General features: G+C 41.1%; 1 protein-coding gene across 2 annotated transcripts in view; it reads left to right on the plus strand.

Annotated features, from left to right (window-relative positions):
• Positions 1–13,273, plus strand: part of RBM46 (RNA binding motif protein 46) — a 442,778-nt gene that overhangs the window by 36,256 nt on the left and 393,249 nt on the right. For both annotated transcript variants that reach the window (XM_086963306.1, XM_086963305.1), the window contains exon 3: positions 8,252–8,719. In XM_086963306.1, coding sequence (XP_086819432.1) covers positions 8,252–8,719 — 468 coding nt within the window. The remainder of the gene's footprint in view (positions 1–8,251; positions 8,720–13,273) is intronic.

The following is a 13,273-nucleotide window of genomic DNA, read 5'->3' on the forward strand; positions in this document are numbered from 1 at the left end:
CGGTGCAAAATGTGCTAAGGGCAGGGGCTTCAAATACCATAATGCACAAATTCAGGATACCTCGGGAAGTAGGTGCAGGTCCAAAGATGCAGGATGTCCAGGAGTTCCGGTCCCACGTCTCTCGTGTCCGCTACAGGTCTCAGTATCCAATCTGGTATGTACCTAAAGAACATGGTATCAATTTAGAGAGAGAACAACTAGGCTGTGGGCCTGATGAGCAGGGCCACAGCCATACTAAACTTTAAAAACCAGTGAAGCACAGCAAAAAAGTGGGGGTAACCATAGGAAGCAGACCCTACTCTCCTACAGTGTCAGGATTCAAATGTTCATACTCTTTGGTCCTCACCTCATGAGATCCTTCCTTACATCCTGCTATTAGCGAAGTCTGGATTAGCACATCCCTCGATTAAAGTCCACCTAGCTGCTATATCCTCATTTAGGAAGACATCCTCAGGACCATCATTATGGTCAGAAAGGATCATTAAACAGTTCATGAGAGGCCTATTCCACACCTTTCCATCTGTTAAGCTTCCACTACTTCTCTGGCATCTTAATATAGTATTGTCTCAACTCATGAAACATCCTTTTGAACCCATAGTTAAGGCGGACCTTAAGTTCTTATCATGGAAGGTTGCCCTTCTTCTGGTGCTGACATCTGCCAGGAGAGTTGGGGAAATTCAGGCTCTGAAAATACAGGAACCGTTTCTACAGTTTAGGGATAACCTTGTCATTGTTTGTACTAATCCCAAGTTCATCCCCAAAGTTCAGTCGGACTTTCATTTGAACTAGCCTCTTATCCGTAAAACCTTTTTTCCACTTCCAACAACTGCGGTGGAAAGAGTGCTTCATTCGTTAGATATTCTGTGCTGTCTGAAATTTTATCTGCAGAGAACAAAGACATTTCACAAATCAACCCAGCTTTTTTATCCTTCAGTGCGCCCAGAAAGGGCTATTCTCAATCCAAAAGTGCGGATTGCTCATTGGATCTCCAATGCAATCCAGTATTGCCATCAAGCGACAAGAAAGCCTTTGGGGGCACAAGTGCGTGCTCACTCTACAAGAGCAATCTCTACATCTGCTGCGCTTTTTGCTGTAGTTCTTATCCCGGATAGCTGCAAGACTGTAACCTGGAATAGTACCCAAACCTTCACCAAGCATTACTGCTTGGATGCATCCGGTCACAGTGTAGTAGCAGTAGGCCACGTGGTGCTGAGAAACCTTTTCCGGTGATGGTGAGCTCTCTCCTTCACCCCTCCTTCCTTTCTGTTGTAAGACTGCACACAATTTTCTGTATGTAGTTATATATGTTTGTGTTCTGATCTATTACCCTTAAAAGTTCTTATTATGGTACTGTTAGAAGGTGGTTCTGACACTATGGGCCGCCTGGATTTTTTGCTTTTTGAGCACCTAATTGTTGAGCTTTTACTGTGGGGGAGCCTCATAACTTGGGACTCACCCACAGTGAACTCAGGATGTAAGAGACTGCATGGAGATTGTACTGGTGTCCCCCTGGATTGATCAGGCCTCTGCGCAGCAGCTGGAGTAAGGGACACCTGGCTGGTTACATGCAGACATGTGTACATGCGTGTAGGGGCTGCGCAGGGGAGATTCCTAGCGTGTGCAGTCCAGGAGCAGCTACAAGGTGAAGGGTGTGGCAGGACTTGTGCAGAATTGGGTGGTGACATGGAATAGGGTTTATACACTGGGGAGGAACATGCCAGTAAAAATCAGTGTGTTTTACTGTTTTTCACTTCATTATTCCCCTATGGGGATGTGGAGCCCATGTGCTAGATTAACTTTCATAAGGCCTACAGATTCCCGACACGCACTAAAGTCCACTGTAGCGGATGTGAAAAGGAGTATTCTGCAGAGTCCAAAGTCATATTTGTACTGCTTTTGGGTCATCCAGAAATGTCACATTTCTCTAGGTCAGTCATAACCAGGACCAGGCTGAGGGCTGACCTCAGCTGAATGGATTGATAACCTTTCTTCCACAAGCTAAGGACTCCTCTCCAAAAAGAGAAGATGGGTGGGGCTACAGGCTCATCCATCAGCAGCTATCACTGAGTGCCAGGCACCAGGCTGCACCAAGGAGGGAAGGCAGCGAGGGGGTAAGGAGGTTTGTTTCAGAGACCATGTGGCAAGAGACCCTGGACGACGCCATCTTGAACAACCCCAGAGGCTGGATAAGAAGGAGGGAGCAGGGGCAGGGCAGTGATGTGTCGCTGTTTGATAGGACCAACAGAGACTTCCTGCCAGCTCCCTACTCAACGTTTGAAAAGTGCTTGCACATTAAGAGAAACTCTCTCTGGGGTGGGGTCTGCTGAGGCAGAAGGTGCTGGAGCCTGACGATGGGCATTTGAAAAGAGGAACCCCCTGACTGCTCCCATGGGCCCCAACAGTGTCAGCCCAGGACCGGTGCGCAGAAGCAGGGGCCTCTATGCTGCACCATCTAAATTGTTTTTTAAATTTCTATTGTTGCAGGGATTCTGCTTTTATACAGAACTGTGCATAGAGACTTGGGACCTCAGTGAATTAGGGTGTGCCAAAACTCACCTTAGTACCCAAAATCCCCTACCAGACTAGCATCAGTGTCTCATTAGCTCTTTCAGAATACCAATGATTAGACAACCCAGAACATGCGACTTAGGTTACCTCAGGCAATATGGAAAGCATGAACACTCTTTCTTTATACTCTCATACCAGTCCAAAACAGGGAGTAAAAGAAGACAAATTTGATTCTAACGTTGTGTTCTCATGCGCAGCATCTTAGCTAATACAAGCAGACATATTATTAGAAACAAGATTACCAGCATAGTTACTATTCCATAAAATACAAAGGGAGAAAGCATGTTATAATGCTAAATGGAAACAGGTTTAAAATATCCCTATATTTCACCCTCCGTTGCTAGTAGGTTATTTTATATCTACAGAAGGTCTCTTGGGATTACTTAGGCGGCCCCATACCTCTGGTATCAGCAGAAATGGATGACATCAGATTCTCCACCAGCTCTCAGCACAGGAATGTTCTCAAAGTGTGTGTGATCATGCCTACGCAGTGCATTATTAAACGCGCCAATCTCAGAGGTGGCCACAGCTGCATATGTGTTATGTCTAGAACGTGCTCTGATCAGTCCGAACAACAACCACTGTGTTGAAATAACCTTGAAGGCCTCGGCACTCACTGTTCAGACTAAGCTTTCCAAGCAAGTCTGCTAATATAGAAAAACATGTTATTCTCGTGTGAAGCAAAACACTCTGCTAAACTTTAAACATTTAATAAAGTGTTGCTGTGTGCAAAAGGCAGCAGAAAGAAAAAAATGGTGTTTAAACTTCTAATAAGCTCATGCCAACTTAACACTGTGTGAATGCAAGGCTCAGCCCCACGACACAATCTATTTGAAAAGGTATATTATAGTGATCAGACCATGGCAAATCAACAGCCGTTCCAACTGCCATAGAATTATTTGCAGAGAAGATGAGGTTAATTAATTGACCTTTTTCAATTACTTGTTGCTCTAAATTCACTGCTTTCATGGCATAATTAAAATCCTTGAAGTCACAGTTGTTCGCTGTTTCGCATCATATATAAATACCCCCATCATAAAAAATGTAAAGATTTTAGTAACTAAGGGGTCTTTTAAACTTGCTTTGAAAATGGCACAATAGGTGGCTGATATAATAAAAATACACCTCATTTTCTTTCTTAGTGTTTGATTGTAAAAAGCAGTTTCAACCTGATGGAAATAATTGTATCGGGCCCGATTCACAGAATGAACTTAAGACTAAATCCTAAACTTACTACTATTTGGTATTCACAGAATGCACTTACTACTTTCGGGATGCACAGAGTGAGCTTACTACTTTCGGGATTCACAGAATGAACTTACTACTTTCGGTATTCACAGAATAGACTTAAGACTACTAACTTTACGTCCGAACTCGGGCCGTAAATTACGGCCCGGAGGCGGAGTTTCCTGCTTGGGGGCGGAGCTTGCGTCCCGGAGGCGGAGCTTCCGGGCTGGAGGCGGAGCTTCCGGGCCGGAGGCGGAGCTTGCGGCCCAGAGGTGGGCATTTCAGCCATGCCTAAATCCCCACTTCTGGGTCGCAAGCTCCGCCTCCGGGCCGGAAGCTCCGCCTCCAGCCCGGAAGCTCCGCCTCCGGGCGAAAGCTCCGCCCCCAAGCCGGAAACTCCGCCTCCGGGCCGTAATTTACGGCCCGAGTTCGGACGTAAAGTTAGTAGTCTTAAGTCTATTCTGTGAATACCGAAAGTAGTAAGTTCATTCTGTGAATCCCGAAAGTAGTAAGTTCACTCTGTGAATCCCGAAAGTAGTAAGTGCATTCTGTGAATACCAAATAGTAGTAAGTTTAGGATTTAGTCTTAAGTTCATTCTGTGAATCGGGCCCATCCCCTTTAACGATTTGCAAATGTTATTTAAAGAACTATAACAAAGCCACCCCCATCCCCTTTTTACTATCTTGTCGAATCAGCTTGTATCTCTTTGGAACTGCAGCTTAGAGATCCGGACCAGAACAGTCCTTGAACCAAGTTTCACAGAGGCATAATAAAGACAGCTTCTCTGACTCCGAAAGGAGAGCATTCTCCTCCACATGTTTGTTTAAAAATCGACAGTTAAGCAGTATGCCCTTAATTTTAGGCTTTAGTGATTATTTCGGGCATATAGATTCCTTTTTTTTACTGGATCAATATTGTGGTAAAAAATATTGTTGGCAAAAATATTGTGTCAAAAATATTGTTTATATAATATTGTGTTCCTATTCATATAATAGTAAGCATCAAAGTATCGGGGATAAATATAGTTGACTATAATATAATCCATAAATATACAAAAATATAACTTTTTTAATATAAAGATTGTAAAGTAGTAAATGATAAATGTTGTATTATAAAAGTAATATAATATAAATTTGTTTCATTTTACTAATATATATATATATATATATATATAGTAGCTTAATTAACAATATTTATTTTACATAATATTATTTTTAATATTTTCAATATTGTAAATTGTATTACTTTGAAAATATACACACACACACATAACTATATAAAACACATACACAATAAAACCATACAAAGTATAAACGATGCAATAACAAAATAAATATAATCATAGGCAATAAATAAATGACTACAAATACAACCCCAAAAACACATTTAATAAAAATATTATAAACTTTAAAATAAATTTAGAAATTAAACCAAATATCATAAACTATTTTCAAAAAACCTATTCACACTATAAAGTCTAGTTAACCAATATCATGACAACTATTGGAGTAAGAATATTAAATATACTATTCCCACTCTAGCTTCTGAATAAGTAGGGAAAGTGTTGGACTTCAGAGGGGTACATTTCTTATTCCTACCCCAGTGAGTGCAACAATAGCGAAAGCGTTGGAGTTCTGAGGGGTTAAATTTACTATTTCCACTTCAGTCTAAACAGCAGTAGGGAAAGTGTTGGACTTCAGAGGGATTCATTTTACTGTTCGCACTCCAAACTGTGCAACATTAGGGAAAGTGTTGGACTTCAGAGGGATTCATTTTACTGTTCGCACTCCAAACTGTGCAACATTAGGGAAAGTGTTGGACTTCGGAGGAATACGATTTGCTATTCCCACTCCAAACAGTGCAATAGTAGGGAAGTGTTGTACTTCAAAGGGGTGAAATTTACTATACCCACTCCAGTCTGTGCAAGGATTTCTGACTGGTGGAATTTACCATTCCCACTCCAAACAGACCAACGGTAAGAAAAGTGTTGAACTTGGAAGAGGTTAATTTGACTGTTCCTACTGTAGTCCAAGCAAGAATAGGGAAAGTACTTCACTTCAAACATATTACATATATGAGTAACCCCATGAATGTAGAAAAAATGTTAAACTCTTAAATAAAAGTTATTAATTAACATGAAAAATTATAACATGTATTTAAACAGTAGTAACGTAAAATTACTATATAAACTAAAACATATTAAAATCAATAGAACATAATACTTATAACAACTATATTACTGAAAATGATATTAAAAACATGGATATCCTATAAAACTATATTACTTACCTCAAAAAACGATGTTCTTGTCAATGATATTTGTGCATGAAGATATTTGTGTCACAATATTTAATTTCCGATATTTATGCCTTCCACTATTTTAAACCTGATATTGTGTCTAAACACCCTCCTGTGAAATGTGCCGATAAATAATATTGAAGCAAAGAAGAAACGTCTTCAGGTAAGTTCCAACGTGAAGTTTATTAAGGCACTGCACCTATTCACAGGAGTATGCCCTTCATTGAAGCATAACTGTTGAATGGTTATTTCAACTGTTAAGTGCTTCAACGAAGGAAAGCACAATGAGAGATGCTCCTTCAAACATAAACATGTTTGGAGGTGCTTGTGCCGTAGGCAAAGAACACCAAGAAATAAATGAAAACAGACTTCAATTACAATGAAATGAGTCCTTTACATCAACTCAGACTTAACCTGTGGAAAGAAAATGTTGAATTAGGACATATAAAGAATCCTTAAACTTTGTAGGAATTAAATAATTACGAAAAGATCTATGCGAGTTTGAAACTGAAGGAAAAGAAGTAGTGGAGGTTGCTTGGTTTGATGAAATAACATCAGTAAGATTATTAGAACAAACATGTTTATTACCACTTGAAACTGAACGAGTGGAAAATGTGGAAGAGGTGTGATCTTTAAAATTGTGGTGAATGGAGTTGGTGGAGGTATCAGAGAAAGAACCTATAGGAAAATGTGAGCAATCATAATTGTTTACAAGACAATGTATAGAGGTAAGAATTTAGTTGGCCTTTACAGATAATAACTTGACTAAAGCTCTCTTATTCCACCAAACATAATCGTGGATGCTCATCCCATCCTCGTCGCCAATTGTGAAATGTACCGATAAACAATATTGAAGGAAAGAAGAAACTTCTTCAGGTAAGTTCCAACTTAAAGTTTATTAAGGCACTGCAGCTATTCACGGGAGTACGTCCTTCTTCATTGAAGCATACTGTTGAATGGTTAATTCAACTGTTAAGTGCTTCAACAAAGGAAAGCACCACAAGCGATGCACCTTCAAAGATAAACATGTTTGGAGGTGCGCGTCCCTTTGGCAAAGAACAGCAAGAAATAGAATACAGAATGCAGCATATGAACATGTGAATAAACAATGTAAACAGACTTCAGTTACAATGAAATGAGTCCTTTACACCTCCCTACCATATCTGTATCTTCTTTTGTACAATTGCTCCTCCTCCCACAATTAATATTCACCTGATTCCTCTCATGGGTATTTGTTATGGGGGACCAAAAAACGGGCAGCATGTCCGGCGCTTCTGGGAAGCTGATGGCCCAGACACACCTGCATTTGGCGCTGGATCGGACGCTTAGCTGATTCCCCTACATCGTGGAGTTGTGGGCAGCACATCAGACACTAAACCAACGATGGCCTCCTCCTTCAAGATAGTGGGATACCCAGAATCGCCCAAAACTAGAGCTAGATAGCGAATTTAAGCCACAAGAGTCCGACTTACTAACTGGAGGTCTATCCCATGCCATTATTGGAAGAACTGAAGGATTATGAATAAAGATTTCTCTCTGGGGCACATTTGGCGATGGTGGATCTAGGGAAGTCTTAGGAGTTTTAAAATCCTTTCCTTTGCTCGCTCTAGGTTGTGTTGGCTAGCTTCAAGTGTTGGCTACACAGTAGTGCTATTTCCAATTGTGCAGTTCTTTAGAATGAATGGATCCAGAGATAAGTAACTTTTTCTTTTTTCCAGTCTCAAGTATGCCATTATTATGAGATTTATTCTCAGTGTGAGAACCTATTTAAGATAATTTACAGGAGAAAACAAGTAATGTATATGTATAATAATAACTATCTTATTTATGCATTTGTCTATAGGCAATCACTCATTTTCCGTTCCTTCCATTTCATCGGAACTGTTGAGCCGTTATGTTCATTAAAACTAAACTAATTAATGCCTCTTGATTGGTTGTGTTTCAGAAGGATAAGGTTGACTTGTCGACAGTGAGCATCGTTTATACAAGCCTTTGCCTAAGTGCTCAATTAACTCATATAACAGGTTGCACGCATTCTGAGCAGCACTTACTGAAATTCAGAAAGTTGTACCTTGTTGAAGAATGCATGCATATGGGAAGTGTAATTTGAGATGAGCAAATTATGCTATTATGCTTCTTTTTTTATTTTTATTTTAGGGTGGGATGGCCCTCCGCCCCCTCGTGGCTGTGAAGTTTTTGTGGGTAAGATTCCTCGTGACATGTATGAAGATGAACTTGTTCCAGTTTTTGAAAGGGCTGGAAAGATTTACGAGTTTAGACTCATGATGGAGTTCAGCGGGGAGAACCGTGGATATGCATTTGTGATGTACACAACCAAGGAAGAAGCTCAACTCGCCATCAGAATGCTTAATAATTACGAGATACGTCCTGGTAAATTTATTGGTGTATGTGTAAGCTTGGACAATTGCCGGTTGTTTATTGGAGCAATTCCAAAAGAAAAGAAAAAAGAAGAAATATTTGATGAAATGAAAAAAGTTACCGAAGGAGTTGTTGATGTCATAGTCTATCCGAGTGCCACTGACAAAACAAAAAATCGAGGTTTTGCTTTTGTAGAGTACGAGTCTCACAGAGCCGCTGCCATGGCTAGAAGGAAATTAATTCCAGGTACGTTTTAGGAATTCCCTGTTCTTAGTAATCATTTCTTTGTGGACAAGTTATAATTAACTATAGCGTAAACGTTCATCAATTGGTAGTACCCTTGCATTTTTGTAATTGCATTTAGAAAAACAGACAAACTTGCTGGCTGCTAACATTTCCAAGTTATTTTCATTCACATATTCATCAGTTCAAATGTTTATAAAAAGCACAACTTGCGTGTGAAACCATACTGGTGTTTCTGTGTGCCATTTTCACATTTAGATATATATACTTAATTCTGCTTTAGCTATCCAGTCTGAGACCCTGTTTAGTGTCGCAAATTCGTTATTTGCAGCCTGGCAGTGTATGCTGTCTGAAGCATATATAACATGTCCAGGTTGTCTGTGTGATATTTTGGACGTTCCTGATTTCATCAAGATTTCACATAGCACATCCTCATTGGAAGCTTACATTTCGTTTTCTGTGAAAGAATAACTTCTTTGAAAGCTGACCCTTCATCCATGTATTTTCTATTTCTACATCATGAGATATTCATTTATATTCTTAAACATTGAACATCTCCAAACAAGTGCCGGTTCCGGATCACCTTTAGAAGAGAGACAAAACACTCTTCAAATATAAAGAAAGGCATTGCCTATTAAGGGGAACATGTTTTAGCTTTTAGTATAGGAAATAAATCCATACACTCAAGAATATAAAAACAAGAAAACAGCCTCTTTTTTTTTTTCTCTTTTTCTTTTTTTGTCCTCATCTCACCTATAAGCGTATAGCAGAGTGTTACAGCCGTTGTTGCATCTCTGGGCTCCCTACGGCCAACTGCAGTTGCTTAGGTCGCCCGACCAATTCCCTTTTACCAGAGTTAAGGTGTAATCATAGGACCGGGTGCCCAAGCTACTGTTTACCTAAGCAACCTTAATTCCTGAACCATGCTCACAAGGGGTTGCCAAAGATTACTCTGTGTGCTGCCTAAGCCAGCACGGTCGAGGCTGGCCATTGCCAATGCTGATTGAAGCCACTCTTCCGTTCTTGGGGGTCTAGGATCTTTCCATTTTGCACAGATTTCCCAACGGGCCAGCAGAATAAGACATAGCAATAGTCCTCTGTCCATCCCTGCGAGGTCCTTTGTTGAAATGCGATCATCGACAAAGAAGACCAGAGACATTTACTGCTATGTTCAAATCAAAAATCTTACGAAGAAAGTTCCCCACCCCTTCCCAAAACGGGACCAATACCGGGCACTCAAAAAAAACATGAATGTGTCCGCTTTAGGGGCCATACATCTGTAGCATTTCGGCACCGGGGTAGCCACAAACTTCGCAATTTCTGCTGGGGTGTAGTATATTCTGTTGTTCAAAGAAGTGATTCTTTTTTAAACTGGCAGATTTAGTATATTTGTAGAGAAGTGTTAAGGAAGGTTCTAAGAGATCCCCTATAGTGGACTCAAAGGGCGATTGATTCCATGCGGAGGCCTGCGTTGGGATAATCTGATTGTCTGCTTCCACCAGCTTCCTATACCAGATTGAGACTTCTTTCTTCAACGGTTGCGGTGATAGACAAAGAAGTTCTAAATCCGAATCTCTCCTTATCTCCCCGATCTCCCCCTCTAGCCACGATTTTAGTTGTAAAAATGTAAATCTGGATAAACCAGTACCTATTCTGGCTCTTAGTACCTCCCAAGGGTGTATTCCATTCAGGTCCCCCAGGTCTGACCAAATAGAGACTCCAGCTCTCCTAATAGATACAGCCAACCCATCCTTAAGACACAGGGGGTCCCTGGTGAATCCCAGACAGGGGCGTAGTCTGAATAGTAACTTATCCCGCTCCTAGTCCTTACTTTCAACCAGGTTTCAAGTGCATTCCTTAGAACCTTCAAACGCACTTTCTTGAAAAACTTTGGTGCCCCAAATTTGCATAGAAACCCTTCTGTGCTATCGCCCCCCTCATTCTTAACCAACTCTTCAAGCAACAATCCCCATACTGAACCTCCCGGATTAGCCAAGAGCATTCGTGTGGCCTTAAATTGAAATGCTACCAGATACCAGCTAATGTCTGAAAGGGCAAGCCCGCCCTTAACCAACTGCCGCCTTCATTTCTTCCATGACAGTCTCACTCCTTTATTTCCCCATATAAAACTCCCTATCTTACTTTGTATTTTCTTAATGGCCTGCTGTGGGAATGCCAAGGGGATGGCATTGAAAATATAAGTTAGTTTGGGAAGGATGGTCATCTTAACCAGATTTACCTTACCGAATATGGTTAAGGGGAGATTCTTCCATCTAGCAAACAGACAATCTAGTTCCTTAGTAACTTTCCCTAGATTCAAAGGTGCAATTCTGTCAAGATCTTTCACAATCGTGATGCCTAGATATTCGAATTCCGTGCTGGCTTGGCCCCTCCACTGCTCGATATTCCAGCACATTACCTCCGTCTTGGAGGAATTGGCCAGATAGCCGGAAATTAGGCCAATTCCCCCAAGAGGGTCTCAACCCTTGGAATGTTTACTGCTGCATCCCTTGTGTAGAGGATAATATTGCCCGCATATAACACAATTTTTGACGAGTACTGCCTAGATTTAAAGGGAAGGATTTGTTCGTCTAGCCTTATTTCCTGGGCCAACGGCTCTATATATAGGTCAAACAGCAGGGGCGATAGGGGACACCCCTGCCTAGTTCCCCTCTGTATCTCAAAACTAGGGGTGAGTGAGCCATTGATCAAGATCTTAGCTGAGGCTCCTTCAAAGCACTGTCTTAGAGTGTGGATAAACACCGGCCCACAACCCATTGTTTCCAATACCTCCCAAAGATAGGACCAACATACTCGATCGAATGCCTTGGCGGCATCTAGGCAATTACCGCCAAGGGGTCCGCTCTAGCTGTGGCAAGATCGATATTACCTATAAGAAGCTGCGTTTGCTCCTGTATGTATCGTCCATTTAAAAATCCCTTCTGGTCAAAATTGACCAATCCGGGGGCCAATTTGGTCAATCTCCCTGCTAATATACCCATAAAGATTTTATAGTCGAAATTCAGCAGGGAGATCGGACGATAGGAGTCAGCTCTCAAAGGATTCTTCCCGGGCTTAGGTATTAAAACAATGGTTGCCTCTCTCCAGGAGCTGGGGACTTTCCCTGTAGGATTATAAATTGATTATACCAAGGTTCCTAAAACTGGAGTAACCTCATCGGCTAGATGTTTATATACCTCATTTGGGAGGGCATCCAGGCCAGATGCTTTCTTATTTTTTAAAAGCCTAATTTGGGTGCCTATCTCTTCTAAGGAGATCGGGGAATCCAGAAGCTCTTTACCTGTTTGCGTAAGGGAAGACAGAATTTTAGTACTCAGCCATGTCCGAATTTGGTGTTGTGAGGGAGACATATTTTCTTTATATAAGTTTGAAAAAAGGGAGAGCAAGCAGTTGGTAATGTCTACAATATCTATGGATCTATCCCCCTCCTCATATATAATAAGTTCACTGATGTTATTTTTAATACACTCGGATCTGGCTTTCCATGCAAGCAAGGCACCGGTCAACTCGCCATACTCGTAGTTCTCCATGTTCTTATTTACCCATTGGGCCTCACATTTATCCTCCAGCTTACCTCTGAGGTCTTTTCTTGCTAGGTCAAGATCTTCCTGTACCTTTATCGTCCTTTCTATAGGCCCCCTTGTTATACTGACCAGGGCAGCCTGTAAGCTTTTAATTTTACCTTCCATCATTTTAATCTCCTGACTTTCAGATCGATTTTTAGAACATATAAGGCCATGAAGCCGACCCCTTAAATTAGCCTTAAAGGCATCCCTAACTATCTCCATGCTCGTAGAGCCTACATTGATCTCGAAAATCTCTGTGGATGATACTTTAATATTCTGAATAATGTCAGAATCCTCCAACTTTACCCTGTTAAGTGTCCACCGAGGCGGAATTGCGTTGGTCGTTACGTTATAAGAAAACAACACAGGGGCATGGTCTGAAAGAAGAAAGGGAAGAATGAATATTGAAGATGTTTCAGTCAAGATTTCTTTAGTCACTAATATATAGTCAATTCTTGAGAAGTGGTGTTTTTTTACTATGAAAAGTAAACCCAGCAACCTCTCCAATCATCCCTCTCCAGGCATCTACGAGGTCAAGGTCATGAATCACATTTTTCATTTCTCGGCGGATATGGGGTGCCCCAACATAGTGGTTTTGATTTGACCTATCTTTAAGGGGGTCCAGGAGGACGTTAAAATCTCCCCCGACGATCAATGGCAGACTCTCCAGAATCAATTTGAAATAAAGTTTGGAGATGTAAGATGCATCGTCAACATTTGGACCATAAAATGAGGCACAGGTCAACTCCTTACCCTCAATGCTTAAACGTGCTATTATCCATCTCCCTGTTTGATCTGTCTGAATCGAATTAATAGAACACATCAACCCTTTCTTTATTACAATCGCCACTCCCCGGTTGTTTATGGTTTGACTAGAGAAACAAAAGCTCTCCACCCAGGAGGTGTTAGAGAACAATTTTTTTGATTATTCGGCGGTTAGGTGTGTCTCCTGTAAGATACATATGTGCGC

Source organism: Lissotriton vulgaris, chromosome 3_1 (assembly GCF_964263255.1).
Source record: "Lissotriton vulgaris chromosome 3_1, aLisVul1.2, whole genome shotgun sequence".
NCBI classification, from domain to species: domain Eukaryota; kingdom Metazoa; phylum Chordata; class Amphibia; order Caudata; family Salamandridae; genus Lissotriton; species Lissotriton vulgaris.